The 27,444-nt window shown below is 35.4% G+C and overlaps 2 protein-coding genes across 2 annotated transcripts in view; one reads left to right on the forward strand and one right to left on the reverse strand.

Moving 5' to 3' along the window:
* Positions 1 to 4,871, forward strand: part of LOC150102424 (26S proteasome non-ATPase regulatory subunit 8-like) — a 97,270-nt gene extending 92,399 nt beyond the window's left edge. The window contains exon 7 of the mRNA XM_090399465.1: positions 4,660 to 4,871. Coding sequence (XP_090255591.1) covers positions 4,660 to 4,797 — 138 coding nt within the window. The 3' untranslated portion in view covers positions 4,798 to 4,871. The remainder of the gene's footprint in view (positions 1 to 4,659) is intronic.
* A 24-nt stretch (positions 4,872 to 4,895) lies between these two features.
* The window catches only part of LOC150102425 (26S proteasome regulatory subunit 10B-like), a 105,092-nt gene continuing 82,543 nt past the window's right edge, over positions 4,896 to 27,444 (reverse strand). Inside the window, exon 10 of the mRNA XM_090399587.1 lies at positions 4,896 to 5,014. Coding sequence (XP_090255713.1) covers positions 4,896 to 5,014 — 119 coding nt within the window. The remainder of the gene's footprint in view (positions 5,015 to 27,444) is intronic.

The following is a 27,444-nucleotide window of genomic DNA, read 5'->3' on the forward strand; positions in this document are numbered from 1 at the left end:
GATTTTATTTACTTGGCCACACTGAGAAAGATGATCATAACCACCCATCATCCATATGGATGAAACATATCAACCATCTTATGTCAATAATATCTGAATATAATTTTAATCTCAGTAGACACTTCTCATCCATGTTTTGAGCGATGTGCAAATACATCATAGCTGGTAGGATTATTACTATAAAAAATTAAGAGAAATGTAACTGAATGTTTTGCTTAACAATGACTGTCCTTTAAATGTAAGCATGAATTACATTAAAATTACAACACTATGAGAAACTAGAATTTAAAAAAAAAAAAAAAAGTTGCAATTTTCTTTTCCACAGTTTGAGAATAGAAAGCTCATGAGCAATGAAGGATTTTGTAATAATAATGCTTTGCTACTTTCTCGGAATAAGCATTAATATTTGATGATGCTAGTAAACAAACCAGACAAGGTTTTTATAAGCTGAATATGGCCATAATATTGGGAGATCTACAACTCAGCTAAATAGCCAGTTCAACCAGTAAGTTAGGTAGATTGTATAAGATTAATGAACAACCTGGTAGATTTCAGTGACATGTTTAAAGTTGGCAGTCAGCTGGAAATTGAATCATGATGCTTTTCATATGTGAAATAGAGATTAAACAGTCAATTTCTTGAGTCACTTTAAGCCATTTAAGGATAGTGATTTTCTTTACATAATTTCAGAAAGGATGGTGGAGAGGACTAATATAAATAACATCTGGAATGTGGGTCTATTATTAACAGAAGTTGATTAAGAATCGAGACAAAGTTCTTGCACCAGTCTAAGAAATAAAGATTCGAAGGAAACAACTCATTTGGTTGGTTATGTCAGCAGATCTAGAATAAACTGGATAGACAACATAAGATATTGGACAGATGCTTCACGTAGAGCTGAAAACTGAGTGTCAATCAAGGATGGATTATGGAAAGAATACAATCTCAGAAGATTCGTTTTTCTAAGTTACAGAAAACCTGAAGTTTTAGTTCTACATACAGAACATCAGTATTCTCTAGCTTAGTGATGATTTGATGTTAGAAGAGATACATTTAAGTTACTAATTATATGAAGAGCCAAAGGCTTCAATTCGGTGACACAAACTTATTTAAGTTAAGGGATATTATATCCCATATTGTTTCTTAGCCGAATAAATATAGAAACTATATAAAGTTCAGCGATTCCAAGCGTAAACAAATACCTAGATAGTGCAACACCCGACCCATTTGGTAGTGCAAACCGAGGCAACTCATAGTAAGGGTGGAGCAAGCTCCGATCACTATTCTTGGTATTTACCCATAATGTGAACTTAGCTCCTAGGAGCCGTATTACTGTTCTACATTATGAAAGAAGGTCACTACCCAGACCAGTTTCAACCTTTATTGAGGTCTGATGTAATATCCCTTAACTTAAATAAGTTCATGTTGCCGAATTGAAGCCTTTGGCTCTTCATATAATTAGTAATTTATTAGGACACCTTATTGGCAATTCTTGTAGAAGGGATGCAAGTTCTGTTCACTACAAACTTGGTACTAACTAGGTCTACCTACTCAGTGATGAGACCTCAATAAAGGTTGCACCAGTCTAAGAAATAAAGATTCGAAGGAAACAACTCATCTGGTTGGTTGTGTCAGCAGATCTAGAATAAACTGGATAGACAACATAAGATATTGGACTGGTGCTTCACTTAGAACTGAAAACTGAGTGCCTAGGAGCTAAGTTCACATTATGGGTAAATACCAAGAATAGTGATCGGAGCTTGCTCTACCCTTACTGCCAAATGGGTCAGGTGCTGCACTATCCAGGTATTTCCTTATGCTTGGAATTGCCGAACTTTGTATAGTTTCTTTATTCAGCTAAGAAACAATATGGGATGTAATATCCCTGAACTTAAATAAGTTAATGTTGCCGAATTGAAGCCTTTGGCTCTTCATATAATTAGTAATTTATTAGGACACCTTCTTGACAATTCTCATAAAGGCCTCGGTTTGCACTACCAAATGGGTCAGGTGTTGCACTATCCAGATATTTGCTTACGCTTGGAATCGCTGAACTTTATATAGTTTCTATATTCGGCTAAAAAACAATATGGGATGTAATATCCCTTAACTTAAATAAGTTCATGTCACTGAATTGAAGCCTTTGGCTCTTCATATAATTAGAAATTTCTTAGGACACCTTCTTGGCAATTCTCATAGAGGGGATGTAAGTTCTGTTCACTACAAACTTGGTATTAACTAGATCTACCTACTCACTGATGTCTCCACAAAGGTTGAAACCGGTCTGGGTAGTGACCTTCTCTCATAATGTAGAACAGTAATACAGCTCCTAGGAGCTAAGTTCACATTATGGGTAAATACTAAGAATAGTGATCGGAGCTTGCTCCACCCTTACTATGAGTTGCCTCGATTTGCACTATCCAGGTATTTGCTTACGCTTGGAATTGCAGAACTTTATATAGTTTCTATATTCGGCTAAGAAATAATATGGGATGTAATATCCCTTAACTTAAATAAGATACAGGAATACCTCGATTATCGCAGTTTATAATTTGATACCAAAATTCCAATTATCGCAGCCGCGAGATGTAGCCCACTACGTATGCAACCAGTTCGAGTCGCCACTCTCCAGGTATCACTTCGTCCTACGGCGCCTTCTCACCACTTACCAGTAACTATCTGCCCTTGCCTGAAGTACATGTGGATATTTATTTCTCTTGTTATTTACCCCTACAATGAATGCTAAAAGAAACAAGAATGATTTCAAGTCTACAGCTATCAAGAAGAAACATAGTGATCAGCTTAGGAGATAAGTTGCATATGATAAGTATGAAGCAGCCATAACCAAAGCCAAAATTGTAAGAGAGTACAGTCTAAATGAATCGACCGTTTGCCATATTTTAGACCACGCTGCAAACTATAAGCAACTAGGACAAAGTGCATCGACCTCGTCTGTGTCCCAAACTACGAGAAACGAAAGCCATCTTATGATTGAAATGGAAACGCTATTGTCAGTGTGGATAGAAGATTGTAACCAAAAGAGAATTCCTCTTAGTCAAATGACTATAAAAACAAAAACATTGAATTTGTTTGAAACTTTAAAAAAAAAACAATTAGAAAGCGAAAATGATTTGGCAATCAATAGTGGAAGAAACTTTCTCTGCAAGTTCAGGGTGGTTTGATCGGTTCAAAAAGCGATCCAGCATTCAGTGTTCGTGTACAAGGTGAAATTGCAAGTTCCGATGAAAAAGCAGCAGCTAGTTTTCCTGGTGAATTGCAACAGATCATTGAAGAAGGAAATTATACCGATGATCAGATATTTAATGCTGACGAAACAGGCTTATTATGGAAAAAAATGTCCACTAAAACATTTTTTAGCAAAAAATGAAAAATCACAGCCTGGCTACAAGGTTTCGAAGGAGTGTGTAACACTTTTACTATGTGGCAATGCTTCTGGAGATTACAAGATGAAGCCTCTCTTTATCATTCACAAAATCCTCGCCTGCTTAGAAGTTTAGATAAAAATTTTCTCCCTGTTCATTGGAGATCCAATAGAAAAGCTAGAATGACAAACTATTTTTGAGGATTGGTTTAAAAACTGTTTTTGTCCTGAAGCTGAAAGGTACTGCAAGTCATTAAATCTTGATTTAAAAACTTGTTGATATTAGATAATGCACCGTCATCCAACAGCAGTGAATGATTTGTGCAAAAATGTAAAAGTTATTTATTTACCACCTAATACTACTTCCATCATCCAGCCAATGGATCAAGGTGTAATTGCATCCTTGTGAAAACGAAGAAGGTTTTCACAAGCAATAGAAAAGACTACAGGAGATGAAGCTATGACTTTGACAAAATTCTGGAAGGCATTCGATATCAAAAATTGTATAAATGTCAAGAAAGCATAGAGTGAAATAATGTCTAGCAACCTGAGAGCAGCGTGACAAAAGATTATTCCTCATTGTGCAAATGATTTTAAAGGATTTGAAAATGAAGTAATCCATCAATGACATAACTGAGCTTGGCTTCCTTCGATCTAGGAATAAAAGAAATTGAAAAAGGTGATGTTCAGGACCTGCTTCAGTCACATAAGGAGCTGGATGATGAAGACCTAATTAACCTCGAGAGAAAGAACGTGATTAGGATGCTCAAATTGACTTGGTACCGAAGGAATTTTGCTGAAAATTTTAAAGAAAAAATCTTGAACAATCACTGAAAGTTTGTCAGGAAATTGAAAATTCTATCCGTTGCTACCGAGTTTTATACAAAGAAAAAATTCTGCCAGACAATTCTACACCAATTTTTATCCAAGAAAGAATAATCTTGTTTTTTTTTTAATTAACACATTTCTTTTTTACTTGATATATAAAATTTAATTAATAGATTTGAAAAATCCTTGGCATTAATCACGCATTATTTATCTCGATAACCGAGGTATTCCTGTACATTTAAGTTTAGTTCAGAGAAGATATACAAATTGTCTGCCTTAGGTGCAGTTTACATTTTTATGTATGATTTTGGTAAACAAGTAAAATGATTATAAGATTATTCACCCTAATGGCAAATCAGGAAGTTTTTTTAATATTTAAAAATAGTTAATTATTTCACTGTTTGAAAGAAGCAATAACTATTTTTATTGCATGAAAAATTCTCTTACAGAGAGGATGGAAATTAAAAGATGAAAACAATTACTTCGTTTTCAGTACGGAAGTAAAGAAGATTGATGATACTATACCTGCATCGGAACTTGCAGCTCAAGCTATAGAATATGCCAAAGAATTAGAAATGATTGTGTAAAAAGATGTTAATTAATTTTTGTAAAAATGTTTGTGACTTACTTTTATAGCAAATAAACCTCTTTACAAATGAAATTTATTTTAATTGATTCATATAAATTATACAGGCTTATAATCCAGTTTTGATTCTAACTTCTTGTTATCTGCAACCTTGCGTACAGCTTTCATGAAATCTTCCTCAACAACATACTCGCGATCAGCACGAATAGCAAACATCCCTACAGAAAAAGAACATTTAGAGAGAAGAAAATCAAGGAATACATAACCTCAACAAATATACTCACTCAGTGCAAGTAGATTTTGCTAGCTGAAGAGTTACTGGACAAAATAGAATATTTAATTTTAAAAAATTCTCTAACCATGATACAGCATTTTATCAAACTCCTATTGACTTAAGGTATATCATTAAGAAATTCAGCATGGGGCAAGTAGGATTTTATATAATTTGTCAGATCCTACTCATCCAGGTTGTGACTTGTTAGTTCAGCATTCTTATATTCTATTCAAAAAGACTTTTAAGTTCTACTTTGTATTCAACTACTGATGACTTATAATTTTTAGGTCAAAATATATGGCTTTTGAATAAATATTATTCGCTCCTTTCTTTGTATTATGTGAATTTAAGAAACTGTTTTGAAAGACAAAATTACACATATGCAAAACCTTGCAACATCAGTTGTGTTCCACTGCAGACAATTCTGTATGGCAGTATCACATTTTATGAAATGAGTAAAATAAATAACTTTGTCACTGACTAAATCATTTCACAATCGCATACAATCTGGTTCACATTAACGTAATTTGCTCCCATGCAGTGCCATATTTCCCTTATCGGTTATTTTTGAACTTTTTTTGTTGCTGTTACAATCTCTTTCCTCATGATCTGGTTAGGGTATCTACCAAGTTTGAGGGCATTTCATCTACTGGTTCTCTCTACAGATTGCTCTGACTAGGGCTTTCTTTAATTTGAAACTGTATATGCATGCACACATACACTAGCAGTGATATTATTCAGTATCTGATTTAAAAAATTTCCCAGAATGCCACCATTGTACTCAGTCCATTGCATCAGATCTCATGTTGAACAGTGAGCATGTGCTAAAGAGTAAAGAGCTGGTTCCAATTTAGCAGCATCTAAATTGGAGCTTTGAGGGGGGGGGGGGGGGGGGGATATTATGACAGTACTACACATGTTCATATCATTAGTAGCTTATAGAATTTTTTAAAGCATTGCTGAACTTCATTAATTCATCTAGATCTTAGTCCTGGGTCTTTTTTCAAGCAGAAAAGGACTTTCTGACTTGATATCAAATTGTGTTTAGTCAACCTTCCCTTTGAAGAGACTATACTACCTTATGTTATCTCACAAATGTGAATGTGGTTAACTTTCTATCATATTCTTATTTTTCTTAGGCCTCTGATATCTATAGTTTCTAATTTTAATCAAGTGTTTTATTGCTAACTCTCAGGTCCATATGTTAAAACTGAACTTACTATTACATGCCAAGTTTATTCAACTGGCTTTTTGCCATACCATCTTTCCTTTGCTATTATCTATTTCCATACTGAATTTCTCATCTTCCTGAACAACTTTTCTCTTGGCACTATCTTTTCCATATCAATAAAACTCAAATATATATCTTTTGATTTGTTAAAATAAAAAGCTAGTCCTGACCACCTCTATTGTGGCATGATGGGTTTAGGTCACTAAACCCAGCTTGTTTTCAAAGTTTCTCTTAACATCTCTCTAGTACTTGCATAAATCATAACTGAAACATGTGGTAGGGAAATTCCTCTAATTCTCACATTCACTTTTATTTCCTCTTTTTTTTTTTAATAATATATAAACAGGTATTATGAGAGCCCTGTTCCAAATGTAATTGTTTGGAATTTTTAATCTTTTGCCAAGGCCTTCTGAGTTATACAGCACACCAATTAACAGCCATTATAAAACTTTTATATTCGATCATTTTAAATCAAATATATATTTTAGTTGCCTTTCCAATTTTAGATTTCTGACAGCTATTTTCTACATTCCTCATGATTACATCTAGAGCATTATCTTCATATTTCATGTCACCTTTATATGATTTTTTTTTTTTAAAATAATTAAGCTTTTTCAATAGCTTCCAGAACCTTGTCATTCTAACTGCTAGAATTAACCATGAAGTACCGATTATTCTCTGTGCAGACCTTTACACATACTTCTCTGACCAGAACAATAGCTTCTTCAAATTTTGTTCCCAGGTCCAATTTTTTTTTTTTTCTCCAGTTCCTCTGAAAGCTGCTTGACTTCAAAAGTTTTGTGCATTTATTTTTTTCATTGCATTACTCAATGTTGTTCTGCTCAAAACTACATGGCAATAGCGTTTAAGTATTGGGGCAATTTGAAAATTATTTCAAATTTTCTACATAAATGAAAACTGATAACAGAAAATTTTAAATTAAGGGGATAAAAATCCCTTATTATTTTACAGCCAGTATGCTGTAAATAATAAGGGATTTTTATCCCCTTAATTTAATTAACTTTGCCGGAAAAAAAATAGCCCTTTGGCTTTTTAACACAAAATTTTATTTTCTGTTAAAAAACACCAAAGGAATAAATTGTCAAAAGCTTTTGATTGATGTAATCTGTAGCAGTATCTTACTTTCTTCTTTTTTTACAATCCACTACATTTTGGGCCCAATTGTGAGAAAATTGTTTGGGGACTCTGAGCAACAAACAAAATTATCCCAAATTTAGTCAAACGCAGTTAAATAATACAACTTGCAGAAATGTCTGTGAAGACCCTCCCACAATTCCTTTCTTTCCCAATCCTTACATTTTAAGTTAAGATGAATTTCTAAGGGGAACTTATAACATAAGCAACTACTCCAAATTTGGTGGCAATAAGGTGAATGATGCAACTTGTAGAGGATTTCTCTATGAATAAAGCAATTTTCTCTCTTATAATCCTTGCTTCAACATTGTCTGGTTGAGCTAAAATTCTCAAAGCATAAACACCTAAGAAATAATTACATTCCAAATATATATAATCAGAATCTCAAGTAATATATATATATAGAGAGAGAGAGAAATGGAAAGATATCAGCTACCAAAAGAAGTGGATAGATATAGACCAAAGAGGAAAAAGACCCACGACAAGATGGAACAGGCAGATACCTAATCCTTAAAGAGAAGAAGTCAAAAGCATTTGAGATATGCAAGAAGTGTCTGTGAGAAAGCAACCCCCATCACTTTAGTCCACTTGGGCTAAATTTTGTAGAGCATCTTTCAGAGGATGCAATGCACTGAATAAGTGGTAGGTAGATAAACTTGAAACTTGGCAAGTTGTAGCTGGTCAAATTTTAGCCCTAAATTTAGTCTTGAAATAAGCAGCACTGACACCAGCTACAGCAGTGCTTCCCAAACTTCAGGCCCCCTTTGCAAAAATTAAAATATTTCACTGCCCCCCTCAAAAAAAAACTTAATAGAGATATATATTATAATATTTACGAAAAAAAATTTTAATAGAGAGATATATTATTATAATATTTATTGTATTTATATTCAATACAAAACATACACAGCGAATATTGCAAAAATCAAATGCATATATTACATTTTTTGCCTCTTGCTGTTTGGTTCTGAAGATGATGCGGGCTGTTCTGGTAAAATATGAAATACTGTCCTTTTTTTGAGTCTGTTTCTGATTGTTCGTGGGATTTTTTTTTTTTTTTATCAGCCACTTATCCATCTCAGGGTTAAATTTTTTAACATAGAATAGATCAAATAATATCACCACAGACTGATAACATGAAATTAGTGAATATTACCTGAATAAGGGAATCCCCGAACCAGGAACATTTTCCTCTTTTGTGACTTTTCTCCCTTTACGGTAATTAAGCATAACACGAAACAGACAGCAAAGGCAGGTTATTAAAACATGCATATGATTGGTGCGGTATTAACAAAAGATAGCGCAACCGAAAGATAAAAGCATAGCTGACAATTGAGTTGAAATGCTAACTCTCTTCAACCGAATTCCATATGTGAAACTGTCATAACATTCATTATATATATATATATTTCTTAGTTTTAACACTTTTAAGAATTTTAACACGTTCAATTGAATTTTATTGCTGCCTTGGGAAATCGAACTCACACACATCTAACTAATAACAATAGTTTTTAGTTAGATACTGTGTTTGCCCATGCAACATATGGTTTTGTTTCAGACTATACAGCATAGTTTCTGTATGAGGGGACATGTGATTCATTAATTAGTGTTTTTATCCCAGTTGTCTCTGATTGCACTATTTGTTGAGAAATATATTACACATACTCCTCATACCTTATTCACCGGCATAATAAAAGTACTTGTTTTTATTGCCTCTGCAGTATAGTGGCTGTTCGGGAGGGCATGTTGTTTACCACTGCAAGCGAGTTACTATCCCCCCACATGAACTTGTTTAAGCGTTTTTTCATGTGTGAAATATATGCGAAACTTTTATTGATAACAGAAAACTAGCTCGGATGACAGTGATAATATAAAATGAGTTTTGATATGTATATAAAGTCAATATCAACAGTCCCTGATTACGAATGCGTGATGAAAGGGACAGGAAGATTTGGAGCTTCCCTGGAGCGCATTTGAAGTAAATACAATTAACCACTGCTTTGAAATGAAACATATGAATAAGCAATATTTATTAATATTCATTAAGCACCGAAATACGCAGGAAACAAAGTTTGTGAACCAACACCAATGTGTGAATTTTTCCATTAAAATATAATAAATAATAAAAGTTAAATACGTTCTTTTAAAATAAAAAAAAATCTACTTAGTCTTAAAACATTTTAAATTTGTTTTCATTATTTCACGGCCCCCTTCAACAAAACTTACAGCCCCCAAGGGGACCGTGACCCACAGTTTGGGAAGCGCTGAGCTACAGTACTACTGCCATGGCTCTTGATAGCGAGAGGAAGAAATTGTGAGAAATTTCTTCAGGTGGAAGGAGAATTTGCAAAATTCTCCTTCCACCAGCATCAGTACTTCAACTGGCCAGGATGGTCGAGTGGATAGCATGTTCACTCTAACCTACAAAATATGTATATTATGAATGTTCTTAGGTGGCAGATAATTTTCACCATCCAGTGTGAGACACCATGCTGCTATATAGGAGATGAAAACCAAAATTTTTTCAGTTTGTATTTTAAGAATGACTTTATTCTTAGGATGGGCTGATATCTAATTGTAGATATATTTATTTCAAAACTTACCTTATTTTAATTACTGCTACTCATCCTCACTGATGCCTTGAATTCTGACTGATAGCATTTACAGTAAATTTTATTATGTTTAATTTTTATCATTTAGAATATGTGCATAATCTAAAATGATAGTACTTTGTTGTCATTCTGTATGTTTTTACTATCAGAACTTGTGCTGTCATCAAAAGTGCACAAAACAGCTAATTAATATTCTTTTATTAGCAGAAATCATGTGATAGAGCATGTCTCAAAAAGAAAAATAGAGTTGAAATATTAAACTAGATTTTAGCATAACAGTGGTCCAAAAGAAAATTAACAGAGAAATCTATTTAATTGAGCTATATACAATTCAAGGCAAACTGGACTTGTAATGAATTAATCTTAGTCTCGTCAGAATGAGTCCTTGATTTAGCTTCTGGATTCTGAGCACGAAAAGGTTTCTCAGGCAGCACAAAGAATATTTAGTGAATTCACTATCGTTAAATCTGAGTACTTGGTGTTAATGGAGATAAACTCTTTGCTACAGTTGACTCTCACTACAGCAAACACCATTATAAGAAACTGCCAAAAAAGGTTCCTCCCTCACAATGTTACCGTCAACTATTCCCATGGTTCCTACATATATGGGCCATTGAATTAGAAACCTTTATGCAGATATAAATGTCACTTATGCAGCATATATACAAAATACTTGGTCACATGTTCTAGGCAACTACAGTCATACTCCGACTTATGCGAATCCGGATTTACGCGGTTTCATGTATGTACGTATTCCTGTCCCGCCTCACCACTGGTCGTATCTTTCCGGCGCTGGCCGCATTCGCCAGTGTCGCACATGCTGTGAACAAGCACTGACGTGTTTCGCGCAGTCTCCATTCATACACAATTTTTAGTCTACAAACCTTGCGATTGTTTAGTGTTATGTTCTTGATAAAAATTTTATCACATAAATAATAATGTCGTCCAAAGGAAGCAAGTCCGATTCTTCTACAGCTAGCAAGAAAATAAAAACATTGACTTTGGAAACAAAACTCAACATTATTAAGGGTTTTGAAGGTGGAATGAAAATTTGTGAGCTAGCAAAGAAGTTTGATCTACAGGAATCCACAGCAAGAACAATCATAAAAGAAAGGTTTACAGATTTTGGAGGACATAGATTCTAACGAGGAATGATTTGTAGCCACAAGGTAAGGATTTAAAAAATCATTAGCTTGCTATGAAGAAATTTTGCTTGACAAGAAAAAGACATTATGCTGTCAGACGAATCTATTAGATTTTATGAAACCATTGACATCGAAATAACTTTCTTTTTTTTTTTTATGTAAAAACTACAATTATGATTATATTTCTTAAAAAATATAGGTGTTTTTGTAAACCTTTGGTCCCAATTAACTAATATTTTATATGTTTGTATGCAAAATTATACTCGAGTTAAACGAATTCGACTTATGTGCTTTTTGTTGGTCCCACCTACCGCGTAACTTCGGGTATGACTGTATTTAAAAATGCTGCTAGTCAGTAATCGTCAATAATTGTAGGCGCCCAGCTAGCTGGAGCTGCGATTTTGAAAACAGCAAAGCTGGTTGGTTTCAAAAGGTGAGATATCCCAGGTGTTTAATCAATGAAAAAACAACTTCCTGTGTGCAGCATTTAATGAAGGTTGTTCCTGACTCATATCTCACTGAACTATGCATAGGGGATTGAAGAGGATCACTAATAGTTTGCATGCTTGTATGGAAACCACTGATTTCTCTGAAGAACCAGAAAGTGCCCGTCTACAGTGGTGTCAGGAACATGATGAATGAAAAGAAAAAAAAAGAAAAAAAAAGTCGTGGTCTGACGAGTCATGGTGCACTTTGTTCTGTAACGATGGTGTTAAACTGTGAATGAAACTATGTTGTGTATTTTGTTTTTTTCATTCACATTTAACATTGTTTATTATATATTAATCATGACTTGTATAAAAGTTATTTATTAATCCTTATTTAAGAATTATTAAGTATTTATTCTGAATTTAATCAGCTATTAATTAATTAAACAATAATATGTGTATAATTTATTGTAACATATATATATTGTAACGTGAATATTATTATAGTTATCTGTATGCGAAATGAAAGAGTTGATTAAGTAGCTCTAATATTCTATTTATTGTGTTTTTATTAACTCAATGTAGTGGTATAGCCTTATATAACATTAACGAAAATGTTTACGTTTATTTGTTGTCATGGAAACGCAAGAAGTAAACGAGCGCGAGTGGAACAGAGCGTGAGCTTGGAGAAGAATAATAAAAAAAATAAAAGGTAACAGAGAGGGAAGGGAAATTTTGAAGCGAGAGGAAGCAAGGGTATAAACTAGTGAAGTGGAAGTAAATGAAGCGTTCTCAAGGGCAGAAGTCAAAAGGGATAATATTTATAAGCGAGCAAGAACGAAACGAATCTTATAGTTAGCTGAAGGTGAAGTCAGTAGTAATAATAACAAGAAATTAATGCCGTAATCGGATAATATAAAAGACTGGACGTTCAGTGAAGAATTCTGAATAAACCCAGTTAGTCTAGAATTGCGACTTATTTCTAATTTGCCCTAAGGAGAAATGCACAGTGTTTAATTAGTTAATGAGTGGTAACAAGGATAATTAAGGTACCCTACAGTTGATATCTAGAGTTGTGAAGCATGATTAATAGTGTTTTAGTTATAACTGTGGAGAAGTCTTATAGATGTGTTCTTAAGAGTAATAAATATATTTTGAAAGTATACTCACAACGTGATTGATGTACTGGGAACTGTTTCTGGTAAGGACTGTCATATTGATTTATTTCAATGCATGAAGAATTGAGTGTTATGCTACGTTTAACCTAACTTTAACTGTGGCAATTCTTCGAGATTGGGAATTGAAAATAAAAATTGCTTGAGACATATTTACAGCAATTAGTGCCTATGTTGTTCTTTAAGCATATGGCATGGCTGAGAATTGCGTAGAAACTGATTAGATAGGAAGTTCTATTATATTTAATTAAGTGTAGGAACTTTGTGACTCAGAAACTGAGAAAATGTATGTGAAGGTTTGGAAGATTGAACTAATATGATTGACTTGACCTAATGTTCAACTTGATTCTATTGTTTAAAATTAGAAGTAGAATTTATGTATGTGTCATATAGCTTATATTAAATGTTTATTTTGTTAATCTAATTATTGTGTTTGCCTGAATTCCTTTTTATTGCACCGTTCATAAAAATTCGAACCTTGCGGGAATCCCAAGTGGAAAATAAATACTTCGGCCAGTATGAATGAGGAGACTGCTAATTAACTATGAATTGATCCTGCTATTTTATATAGACTAATCTAAGGATAGAGTGGTGCAGTATAATAGAAATTTCTCTACCCTTGGATTGGTGATCAATTTACAGTTAGTTGTGTTTTTTTTTTATGAAAGTGACTTATAACAAGATGGCGGATTCGAACATGAAGAAGAGAACATCACGACAATGGTAGGCAAAGAGTTTGGCAGGAGCTTCATGAAGCAATGAGCCCAGCTTGCCTTGTAAACACAATGTTCTCGAGGTGGTGATGTCATGGTGTGGGGCATGTTCTGTTGGTACGAAATAGGTCTGCTGATACTAATGGAAGATCGGGCATCCTCCAAAGAATACCTGAACATTGTTGCTGATCAAGTCCATCTAGCAATGTTGACTTTTTTTCCAGCAGGTGATGGTTGTTTCATGGACGACATTGCTACTATCTGTTAGTGGTTCAGTGAGCAATGACAGTCACTTCCCCCTGGTGACCATAAAGCCTGGATCTGAACCCCACTGAAAATGTACAGGAGATGTTAGAAAAAACATCTGGGAGCAAAGATCTCTTCCATCAAATCTAAACCAGTTCAAGGACGGTCTGATGAATGCCTGGTATGTTGTAGACATAGATGCAATCCAACACCTTGTGGAATTTACACCAAACCGCATATGCACTGTAATTCAGGTTAAAGGGGGTACAACACAGTATTAAATAATAAAAGTTTGTAATCTGTGGCCAGTATGAGTTCTCTATAGTAGAGTTACAGGGTGGTCCAAAATTTTCCTACCAAATTTAATGCTGTATTATTCCTGAATGAGGAGGCATATCTCATCCAAAGGGTATTAAGGTCTACATCTTATGTCATTTATATTACAACATGTTCAATATGTTTGCCTTCAACCTCAACGATCTTCTGCAATCGTATCACAAAATTGTACACCACCTTGCGGAGGACGTCTGTTGGAACAGCCAAGATTTCACACTCAATAGATGACTTTGGCTGCTCCAAGGTATTTGGATTGTTCTGATACACTGTCTTTGAGATGTTCCCATAAAAAAATCCAAAGGATTGAGGTCTGGTAAATAAGGTGCCAGTCAATTCCACTTCCATACTACTTTGGATAATTCAAAGCATTTGAATGAACATTCCCACAGAAATGTTCATTCAAAAGCTGGAAAACGGATTTCTGTGCAATGAGCACGAGCACCGTCTTGCATGAAAGTGTGACCTGTGAGGCCAGAACCATAGAAGCCCTGAAGGAAAGGAATGAAATTGTTTTCAAGCAAATTTCAATACCTCAATGCGGATATGGTCCCCTCGGTAAAAATAGGTCCAAAAATGCCAAGGCAAACAAGGCACATCATCATCACAGATTTTCTGATATATTAGCCAGTTCTGCCTGTTCACGAACCCATCAAGTCAAAAGTGTGCCTCTGAAATCCAGATGAGACAGGGTCAATTTCTTGGTTGTTAATTCTTCTGATCAGTGCATTAGCAAAGTCCAATCTTGTTGCACTGTTTGCCTCTGTGAGCAGCTGTTGGGTCTGGATTTCATAGGGAAACAAATGAAGATATCTTTCTTGAGAATTTGCTGAAGACTGCTGCGTTTGATTCATAACACCCATAGACTTTTTTGGGCTTCTTTCAAATGCTTTCTGAACTTTTTAATGTTTCTTTCAGTCCTTGCTGTTGAAGGCCTGCCACTTTTAGAGTGATTGTCTAACACTGACCCAATCTTGGGAAATTTCTTGGCAATATTGTGTGCTTGTTTGGTCCAACTTTGACAACAAACTTTACCTGAAATGATTTTCTAACCTTTTTGGGGCTTTCTGATGATCAAATTTCATCTTCGATGATGAATACCTGCTGCACAGTAGTGTAGGCTGACATTTTTCATACGCTGCAAAATGAAAAGAAAACAAATGGCTATAATATGTTGGTAAAGTTTTTTTCTAATTATACCAGCTAATTGCAGATAAAATTGGATTTAAACTTGGTAGGTACGTTTTACGCCACCCTGTAAGTATATTGTGAATCTAGTCTTCGATAAATATATTCATGGAACACAAACTTGTTTTGCCATTAGAATTAAAAGTTCTCTCTCTCTTGTGGCCTATTGTTATCCACTTTTAATTTTGCGAGAAGGAATTCTGAAGTTAGTTGATGCTCTATACGAATAGTTTGTTATGGAAGTATTGCACATCATAAGAATGTTTGGTTTCATCATTGGTGCCCTTCATCTTTACTCAACTGAGTGTCCTTTATGTTACTATGTTGATGTTTCAAAAGACTTCTTGATAGTTAGCAAACTATTTGCTATCCCCAATTATAGAGGAAAGAGGAATAACTTGGAAGATAGATTCATGTGATCTTACTTTACAAAACAGAACCTGTCTGTTTCTCTTTTATTCCTTTGGCATTTATTATATTTCAGAAGGCATCTATGACTCAATTTTAAAAAATATATATAATAATAATCATATAGAATATAACAATTTGTACTTGCATTCTTCTATTTATCTTGTTTTTTTTCCCCTTAAACTTAGTTAAATTGTACAAGGTAAATATAGTCACCCAGAATATCTGCTAATTTTAGTTGATTTGATCTGAATTTGTCATATTAAGTGCATATCATATATATCATATATACTTAGAATAAATATCCCCCATGGGCAAGATGCATTGTGTCATGCAATGAATTACATGTGAACAAATTCACATGGAGAGCAGAGGCAAGGAATAAAAAAGGTCTCATTGACTTTGTTATTGTTCATAGTGATGTTTTCTCCCTAGTGCAGGACACTAAAGTGTACAGAGGATTTGAAATTGGAAGTGATCACTATTTAGTCTTGACCAGGATGAAATTGAATTTCATATTGAAAAGAATAACATGTGAGAAAGTTTTAAAGCAAATAAAAGTTGAGCAGCTCTCAGATGTGAACTGTAGACTAAAATATACAAAGATTATTGAAGAAAAAATGAAAGAGTTTGAGAACAGGAATCAAACCTTGGAGATTCAGTGGCAAGCCTGGAAGAAAACCCTGATTGATTCAGCTAGAGAGGCATGTGGTGATGTTGTCTGCAAGGATAGGAAAATCAGAACTCCATGGTGGACACAGGAAGTTAAAGAGGCAGTGAAAGAAAAGAAGAAAGCATATCAAACGTTCCTGGCAAATAAGTCAGCTTGTGCTCTTAGAGAATACAGAGACAAATGTAAGAAAGCTGTGTAAAACTAGCTAAACAAAAGTCATGGGAGGATTTTGGTAAGAACATAGAAAATAAATATCAAGAAGATGACAAGATATTCTGGAGGTTGTTTCAGAAGCTCAGAAATGGAGGAAAGATTGCTGTAAAAGGAATTAGAGATGATAAAGGCGACATGAAAACAGGAGAAAATATCCTTGAGGTACAGAGTAATTACTTCAAAAAATTGCTAAATGACACCACAATGGTAAAAAAACACTGACCAGGCATGCAGTCAGAATACATACCAATACTTGAAGTAGAAAAAGCCATCAAAAGCCTGAAATGTGGAAAGGCAGCAGGAATAGGTGATATTCGACCAGAAATGCTCAAGTATCGAGGTATAAAAGTATTACAGTGGCTGTACTGTGAAGGCCTGTACAGAGGGATGAATTCCAGCTCTCATAGTACCCATATATAAAAAGGGAAATAAAACTGAATGTGAGAATTACAGAGATATTTCTTTACTAAGTGTTCCTGGTAAGATATATGCAAGTATACTTGAGAAACAGTTGCTTGGTGAAGAACAAGCTGGATTCAGGCCAAATAGAGGCTGTCAGGATCAGATTTTCACTTTACGACAGATAGTTGAGAAATCATGGGAATATAACAAAGATCTCTATTTAAGTTTTGTAGATCTAGAAAAGGCACATGCCAAGAGAGAAGCTATTCAAAACGCTTACAGTAATATGATGTCAATGGCGCATCATATCAAGCAATAATTAATCTTTATTTGAGTTGTAAGTTAGCAGTTAGAATTGAAGGAAGAATAGAAAGGTGGTTTAATGTTAAATCTGGTGTCAGACAAGGGTGTACGTTATCTGCTCTGTTATTCATTATCTATATTATTATTATCTGAGACCTCCAGGGAGGCTGTAAATTACCCAACCCAGCTATCATACCTTCCCTTAAATTCATTTACACTAGATGCACTCATTACCCATAAGGGCAAATTATTCCACTCACTCACTGCTCTCTGGGAGAAAAACCTAGCTCTTAACCTTTTCTTGACTGAGAACAACCTTAACTTCCATGGATGCCTGTTCTCTCCCCACCTTCCGTATAACGAAAAATTTCATGATTTGAAATGCTATAACACCTATTCAAAAGTTTATAGATCTCTATCATATCACCCCTCTTTCTCCTGTTAACCAGTCTGTAATCCACATACTCGCAATCTCTCCTCATAATCTAAATCCCATAATCCGGATATAATCTTTGTAACTCTTCTTTGCATCCTTTCCACAGCTTCTTTATCCCTTTGGAACCCAGGAGACCAAATCTGCACACAGTAATCCAAGTGTGGTCTTATCAAAGCCTTATAAAGAGACAAAATTACTTCCTTATCCTTACATGTCAAGGTTCGCTTCAACATAGCAATTATCCTCTGAGCTGTATTTGCAACTTTTGCTATGTGACCTTTGAACTTTAAATTCTTATCCACCAATACACCAAGATCCCTTGCCTCTTCAGTTTCTTGTAGCATAACCCTGCTAATATAATATGCCACTGCAACTCTAATCACGCTAAAGTGCATAACTTTACACTTACTAACATTAAACTGACAGCCATTTTCGTTTGTCCAGATTTCCAGTCTATTCAAATAATTTTGTAATTGATGAATATCAGCAGCATCCTTGATTGCCCTGCCTATCTTCACATCATCAGTAAACAATTGCAAATCTGATGATAGACCCTGCTTGATGTCATAAATGTATAGATTGAACAATAATGGCCCAAGGACTGAACCCTGAGGTACACCTGGTTACCTTAAATCTGGCAGATTCACACCCACTGTATACCACTTTTTTATATCTGTCTGTCAATCATCCCCTGATCCAAGTCAATAGATTATGTTCCAATCCCATATTCTCCAGTTTACACAACAGCCTATCGTATGGTATCCTATCAAATGCCTTAGAAAAATCCAACTTTATCGTAGTGTATCCATTCCCTTTATCCAACTCGGCCGTAACATTATTACAAAATATGAGCAAATTGCTAAAACATGACCTTCCTTTAGTAAACTCATGCTGATCCCTGCAAAGTATAGAATGCTTGTCTACCCATTTCTGTATTTAAGTTCTTATCAACTTCTCTAAAATCTTCACTATCACACCAGAGATGTGTCTGGTGTGGTAGTCAGTAGTTAGACACTGATGTGTCTAACTATTGACTAATAGGTCAGTAGTTAGACACATCAGTGCACCACCCTTGTGCAATGGAACAATGAAAGTAGGCAGAAATATTGAAAATATCAACTGCATTGTGAATGGAAAACCTACAGAACAAGTAGGTTCTCAAGTTAGTGAAGATTGTAAATTAAATATGAAAATAGACAACAGAATCAACAAAGCTGGTATGGTAGGAAGTCAAGTGAATAAATTTATACGGAATAAGAGACAAATTAGTCAAAACACTAAATTAGCTGTATACAAGATAGTATTCAAGCTAATTTTACCTTATGGATCTGAGAGCTGGGTCAGAAGTAAAACACTTGATGAAAGACTAGAGACCGCAGATATGAGAGTCCTGAACTAATGGCATCAATGGCAATATCATATTAAAAATGACAATATTGGGAAAGAACTTGACATTGTCAGCATCCAGGAATGCGTTAGCAGAGCTAATCTCAGGTGGTATGGTCACTTAAACAGAATGGAAGAGGAAAGATTAGCAAAACAAGTGTTCTCTGCCAGGTTGGCAGGAAAAAAAACCCAGAGGAAGACCAAGATATTGGTGGATTGATACAGTAAAAAGTGCCTTAGAAGATAAAAATATAATATCTGATAATGCTGGAGTCTTGAGAGAAACAGACTGATTTGGAGGAAGATTGTAGATAGGAAGTTAGTAATGATGTAAATTTTTCATGTAGTACTATCAATCCTGTACACCCTTGAAGATATATATCAAGAATTTGATTATGATGATGATGCAGCCAGTATAAATTGGAGGAATGTGATGCTCCCTAGTCAGGGCAACTGTGTTCAGGTAAAATGGCTGTGAAAAGAGAACTGACGGATTTGAAAGAGGTGTGGTGATAGGATACAATGTTGATGGCTTATCTGGAATGGCAAATTTGACAATTTGGGCCATTCCAGGTCAACAATCAATGATACCTGCAGTGGACAGCCCACCACACTCACTAAACATGACCTTAGGGTACTACAAAGGATAATACCATATTTACTTGAATATGACACTCACTTTTTTCTCCTAAATTAAAGTTTAAAAATAGTGATGCGAGATATATGCAAGGATTTTCGAGAACTAAAGTTTTTCAGAAAAAACTAAATCAACGTTTAGAATTAAATCCTCATTATTCATTATAATTAATAATTGCTCACGGTATATACAAAATGAATGCATTTAAATGTTAATTATCAATATTATTTACGCGATCAGCTGCTCACCTTCATCATGCGATATATTTGAATATTTTAGCGACAATACTTCTGTAATTAAATTATTTCTGGCAAAATCATGTCCCAAGCTCTCAAAATCCAGTTGCACAACAGTTCTAATGATGGTCCCTTAATCCCCCCACCCCCCTCTCACACACACACGCGCAATCTAAGATCGAGAAGAAGTCAATGCCATCACTCTCACATTTCCTCTACTGGTTGCTTTCATCACGTGACTCGACGGCAAAGGAAAGTCTACAATTGTTGAGTTGAAATGCTGATTCTCTTCAACTGAATTCCAAAATATCTGAAACTGCCATAACAACATTTGCTATCTATTTCTTGAAGTTTTAAACTTATTTTGTGTGCAAACTCTATGCGAAACTTCATAAGGTAAAATCAGGGGTGCGAGGGAGAGTTATATTTAAGTAAATACTGTCATTTGTTGGCTCACACACTGAATGTGGATTTCCAGACATCGACTGGAACACAAATGTGCACAAAAAATTTAGAACTGAGACTCACAACATGAGTTTCAATGGTAGGACTGCAAGCCCCACATTATCCAAACCAACATGCAGCGTCATCTTCAGTGGTGCAAAGAGTGTAGTTATATGCTCTTTTTACCACTGTTACGTGGAACATAGATATATTCTGGATAATGCAGTGTGCTTCCTATTTTGTGACATTTTTACAGAACTAACCAATCTCTTTCAGCAAGACCATGCCCTGTCATAAAGCTGCTGCTGTAACTACATGGTGGTTTATGGACATGAATGTCACCACACTTGATTGCCCTCCACAGAGCCCTGATTTTAACTCTACTGAACATCTGTGAGATGAACTGGAGCATCAGGTGAGGTCAAGGGGCATCTGTCCAACAACAGTCTAAGACCTCATTACATGCCTACAGGAAGCATGGTCTAAAATTCCCAAGGATCGCTATTGTACACTGGTGGAAAATATGCCCGTACGATTGCTGCAGTCTTCGCAGCAAAAGGAGGTCCTACATTTTATTAAGGTGGGTGCCGTGGCTGTTTGTTCCTCACACTATTATGTCCATTGACTTCTTTTCAAGCAGTGTATATATACATAGACATACATACATACATAATATATATATGGGGGTGGGGGGGGTTCCTCGAGTTATGTCGGAGATCCATTCCTACGGACCGATGTAAAGCGATTTTCGATGCAAGTTGGAATTACCATAGCCTAAGTTACTTACCTAACCTAAAACATCCTAAAGTCATACGTATATATCAAGAAACAGAACTAGGCCATAGGAAAATGAAGGGAGAGCATAATTACTGTATAGTATAGAAAAATGACAAAAATGAAACCGTAATAAAAAAAAATAAACATAAAAATGAGAACAATCCCCAAAATGACAAATGAAATTGTACATTCTGTATAGGTGATTAAAGCGGGTGATCTTCGTTGGCGTTTCTCCTTTTTTTGCCCTTTTAATAATGTCTAATTTCACTTCTAATGTAATGGCTTTCCTTTTCTTCGATATGCTGCCATCAGAAGAGTTAGCCTTACGTTTGGGAGCCATATTCAAAGGTAAAAAGTCACAAAAAAATGCAAACAAAGCACACAGCACCCCAAAGAGTGTATGCTGGGATCCAAGCAACGCCACCTCTCTCAAACAAATGCTGCGTAATGGCGTATTCTTCCACCGCGCTCAGAAACAAGTTTGCCCGTGACGTTTGAATTTTACGTCGCGCTGCTTCAAGTCGAAATTTATTTATGGGATTACCGCCGTAAAGCCGAAACAACGCATGTCAAGGACCCCCCCCCCGTATATAGAAATATTTTGGGAAAATATGGACAAAGGGGAAATAATGGTAAATACCTGCTGGATTTCTGCTTATTATATGAATAGTCTTTACTAACACCATGTTCCAACATAAAGATATGAACGAGTTCACATGGAGAAAAGACACAAGAAATAAGAAAAGCCTCATTGACTATGTTGTTGTTGTTAATAGTGATATTGCTCATGCTGGTTCAGGATACAAGAGTGTACAGAGGATTTGAAACCGGAAGTGATCATCACTTAGTTTTAAGTGATGATCACTTCCGATAAAAATGAATATCACATTGAACAACATATAAGTTTTGAAAGAATTACAGTTGTGCAGCTTTTCTCAACTATACAAACATAATTCAAGAAAAAAATAAAACAAGAACCAAAGCTTAGAATCTCAGTAGCAAACAATTTAATACATCTGATCCAGCTAGGAAAACGTAAAGTTATCTGCAAGGACAGAAAAATAAGAACACCATGATACAAGAAATTAAAGAAAACATATTGAAAGCTCCTAGCAAATAAGTTGGCAGATGTCCTGCAAAAATACAGAGAAAAATGTAAGAGCTAAACTCTATGTAAAAGTAGCTAAACAAAAAGCCTGGAAAGACCACTTCAGTAAGAATATAGGACATAAATATCAGAAAATTGGCAAAATGTTCTGGAGGTTGTTGAAAAAGCTTAGAAATTGGATTAGTATTATTATTAATGGATAATAGATTCAACAGAATGTCTGGAGTAATTACTTTGAGAGATTGCAAAATGAAAAGCAGTGACAGAACAGTAGTAGAAATATTCAAGAGGAATGCAAACAGGAACACAAATCAATACCTGAGGTAGAAAAAGCAATTTCAAGGAGCTTGGTCAAAATGTCAAATTCCAGATGATTGAGTAGATTTCTCATAGTTCCCATCTATAAAAAGAAAATAAAAGCTGAATGCAAGAATTACATAGTAGAGAAATTCTTAAGTGTTCCAGGTAAGATTTATGCAAGCATAGCTGAGAAGAGGCAGAGATGAATTGTGGAAGAGAAACTTGGAAAATAACAAGATGGATTCAGGCCAAATAGAAGTTGTTAAGATGAGATTTAGACTTCACAACAAATAGTTGAGAAATCATGGGAATATAATAATTGTCTGTACTTAAGTTTTGCTAATCTGGAGTCTTGACAAGTAATAATTTTTTTTTTTTTTTAAAAAAAAAAATTATTAAAAAACCCTTCAAAAGTTTGGGGCTTTTATCTTGTGATAGAGAATATGACTTGAGACCATTAAGCATTTTGATCATTCTTTCCATAGCATGTTGCATAGAAAGTTGTCTCCATGCTTCCTAAAACTTCCTTGTATTCCACTTAAAACAAAATTGCAGGATTTCAGTGCCTCAACTCTAATAGTAAAAACATGAAAATGTTGAAACACTGTTAATAATTTATTCCACATCAACTGGCAATATATCTGCACTAGTTTGTAAAATGTTATGCACTTTTATTATTTTATTTTATTTTTTATTTTTTGGATTATGTGGTTTGATACTTCAGATTCACTATTCATCATCATCATCAAATTCCTGCCATGTACCCTCAAGGGGTGTACAGGATATGATAGTACCACATGAAAAAATTACATCATTACTAACTTCCTATCTACAATTTTCCTCCAAATCAGTCTGTTACTTGTCAAGACTCCAACATTATCAGATCTTATATTTCTATCGTCTAAGGCACTTTGTACCGTATCAATCCACCTATATCTTGGTCTTCCTCTGGGTTGTTTTCCTGCCAACCTGGCAAAGAACACTTGTTTTGCTAATCTTTCCTCTCCCATTCTTAAGTGACCATACCACCTGAGATTATCTCTGCTAACGCATTCCTGGATGCTGACAATGTCAAGTTCTTTCCTAATATCCGCGTTTTTAATATGATATTGCCATTGATGCCATCTGTTCACGCCTCTAATCTTTCTCAGGACGCTCATATCTACTGTCTCTAGTCTTTGGTCAAGTGTTTTACTTCTGACCCAGCTCTCAGATCCATAAGTTAAAACTGGTTTGAACACTGTCTTGTATACAGCTAATTTAGTGTTCTGACTAATTTCTCTCTTATTCCATATGAGAGAAATTGCCTATTTCTATATTTAATTTACCATCTTCACTAAAAATCGTGCCTAAGTAGTTGATGTGTTTTACTTGTTCCACAGGTTCTCCATTCACAACACAGCTGACATTTTCAATGATTCTGCCTATTTTCATTGTCTTGGTCTTTTTATTGCTGATTTTCATACCATATCTATTACAACAGTTATTCAATTTATTCAGAGAATCTTGCAGACTTGTAGCGGATTTATTTAGAAGTATAACATCATCCGCATAAAGCAAAGAGCTGATAACATCTCCAATTCTGATATCATGTTTAATACCACTTTCCTTCATAATGTGATCCATATAGATAATGAATAACAGAGGGGATAATGTACATCCTTGTCTCACACGAGATTTAACATTAAACCATCTTCCTGTACTTCCTTCAATTTTCAATTCTAACTGTTAACTTACAACTCAAATAAAGACTAAGTATTGCTTGATATAATGCCCCATTAACACCATATAACTGTAGCGTATTGAATAGCTTCTCTCTTGGCACCTTGTCATATGCCTTTTCCAAATTGACAAAACTCAAATAGAGATATTTGTTATATTCCCATGATTTCTCCACTATTTGTCGTAAAGTGAAGATTTGATCCTGACAGCCTCTATTTGGCCGGAATCCAGCTTTTCTTCCACAATTCTTCTCAATTGTTTCTCAAGTATACTTGCATAGATCTTGCCAGGAACACTTAGTAGGGAAATACCTCTGTAATTCTCACATTCAGTTTTATTCCCGTTTTATATATGGGTACTATGAGAGCTCTACTCCAATCATCGGGAATTCGTCCCTCTGTCCAGGCTTTCTGAACAATGCAGTGCAGCCACTGTAAGACTTTTATACCGCATTTCTGGTCGAAAATCATCTACTCCTGCTGCCTTTCCACATTTTAAGCCTTTGATGGCTTTTTCTACTTCAAGTATGGATATGTATTCCTGACTGCATGCCTGGGCAATGTTTTTTACCACTATGCTATCATCACTGGTTGTTTCATTTAGCAGTTTTTCAAAGAATTACTCCATACTTCAAGGATATATTTTTCTCCCGTTTTCATTTCACTTTTATCATCTAACTCCTTTTACAGCACTCTTTCCTCCATTCTTAAGCTTCTTCAACCACCTCCAGAATATTTTGCCACCTTCTTGATATTTATTTTCTATATTCTTGCCAAAGTCCTCCCATGACTTTTGTTTAGCTAGTTTTACACAGTGTTTAGCATTCTTGCATTTGTCTCTGTATTTTCTAAGAGCACAAGCTGACTTATTTGCCAGGAACTTTTGATATGCTTTCTTCTTTTCCTTCATTGCCTCTTTAACTTCCTGTGTCCACCATGGAGTTCTGATTTTCCTATCCTTGCAGACAACATCACCACATGCCTCTCTAGCTGAATCAATCAGGATTTTCTTCAAGGCTTGCCACTGAATCTCCAAGGTTTGATTGCTGTTCTCAAACTCTTTCATTTTTTCTTCAATAATCTTTGTGTATTTTAGTCTACAGTTCAACATCTGAGAGCTGCTCAACTTTTATTCGCTTTAAAACTTTTTTACATGTTATTCTTTTCAACATGAAATTCAATTTTATCCTGCTCAAGACTAAATAGTGATCACTTCCAATTTCAAATCCTGTACACTCTGATGTCTTGCACCAGGGAGAAAACATCACTATCAACAATAACATAGTCAATGCGACTTTTCTTTTTTCTTGCCTCTTCTCTCCATGTGAATTTGTGCACATTTTTATGTTGGAACATGGTGTTAGTAATAACCAGTCCATGTCCTGAGCAGAAATCCAACAGATATTTGCCATTATTATTAGCTTTGCTCTTTTCTCCAAATTTTCCCAAAATATTTTTGTATGTCTCACAATCATTTCCTACTCTGCTATTTAGATCCCCAACAAGGACCAACTTTTCCTTTTTCCTCGATTCACTATTCTGGTTTGCAAATTCATTGCTATACTTGGTTTTACATGTTCCTCCCTCTCACCCCCCATATTGCTCAGATATTTTGTTTGCATATAAATCATAAAACTTTCAAATATTGTGAATGACCAAAATTGTTCTTTTTTTTCAATATTTTAAGACAAATTTTAATACTTCTTAATATAGATTAAAATAAAAAGACAGTACCTATTCCTAGCAAACAAGCTTTTGAATGCAGCTGCACAAGATAAATGAGATTTTTCCCAATTGGTTGTGTTTGCTATGATATACATAACAGGAATTTTTCTGCTTTGGCCAGATGAGTACTGAAGCAAAAGTGAAATATGCCACATTCCTAGAAAAGAACACAAACTTTGCCATGCATCTGACTATAGCTGCCTACATTTGCACAGTAATACTCTAAGCTTATTTATTCTTATGGCAAAAGCAGCTACAGGTCAATGTCCAGACCAGAAACCAATCCAGGGATCACCACATGGATGTCCTGGAGGCCACCACCATGAAATTGGTGCCTTGGGCAGTCATTCACAATGAGTGATTGTCTGGGCCATAGTAAGGGTGGTCTGATGGCCTCCATTTTATGTAGTAGGCAGCCACATCTGCCCTGGTTAGTTCTGATCCTGTTGATAGATGACTAAATCTTCCTAGGAAAGGCAAAACCAGGCTGCAGAGCACAGGGATCTTCAACCAGGAAACCATTTTTTGGAAGACTGTTGGACCATTGTTCTCTCCACTTGTCATGTGTTGACGGTAATGCAGCTGAAGAGAGTTCGTCTATGGAGCAGAAAGGGTTTCATGATTTTAGGCAAATACTAGGTGGATATATGAGAGTCTGGTGCAGGAGCGGGTTGCTCATTACTTTATTAAATACTTTAATCGAGGTTTATCTTGGTGGAGCAATGTTAGATAGGACAGGCAGCCAGGGGAGAGGTGGATGCTTCTCAGTGTCCCACTAATTGTGCGCGCGGTAGAGTTTAGCTGGGTGTCTATAATGTTAGTGTGTGCACTTCGTTCCCAGACAGGGGCACAGTATTCTGCTGTAGAGAATGCAAGGGCTAGTGCAGACGACCTTAAGACATCAGCACCACAAGCCATGAGAATGATATTATTTCTTGTTTTAACTTTGTTGGACAGGTTGGTGATGTGCCTTTTATAGGTTAGGCTTCTGTCCAGGCTCACTCCAAGGTATTCCGGGTGAGGTTCATGTTCTACCATTTTGTCACAGAAAGGGAGGTTGAGGTGTTGATTTGCCTCTGCACTGTTCAGGTGGAATGCTATGGACACAGTTTTTGTTGGGTTTGGCTTCAGGTACCACTGCTTAAAGTACACCTCCAGGATTTTCAGGTCTGTGTTCAAGGTTGTTTCCAGGTTGGCAAAAGAGATAGACTATTGTAGGATAGCGAGATAGCGTATGCATATTTGTTTGAGCTGCTGTGGTATGTCAGACATGTAGATGTTAAATAAAAGGGATAACAGAGCCCTGTGGAAGACCGTTGTGGAGGAATATGGGCCTGCTCTTTTTTCCACTAATATGGGCCAATACTCTAAGCTGAAAA

This window comes from Typopeltis vanoorti, chromosome 10 (assembly GCF_054136105.1).
Source record: "Typopeltis vanoorti isolate ZY-2024b chromosome 10, IOZ_Tvanoo_1.0, whole genome shotgun sequence".
Lineage (NCBI taxonomy): Eukaryota > Metazoa > Arthropoda > Arachnida > Uropygi > Thelyphonidae > Typopeltis > Typopeltis vanoorti.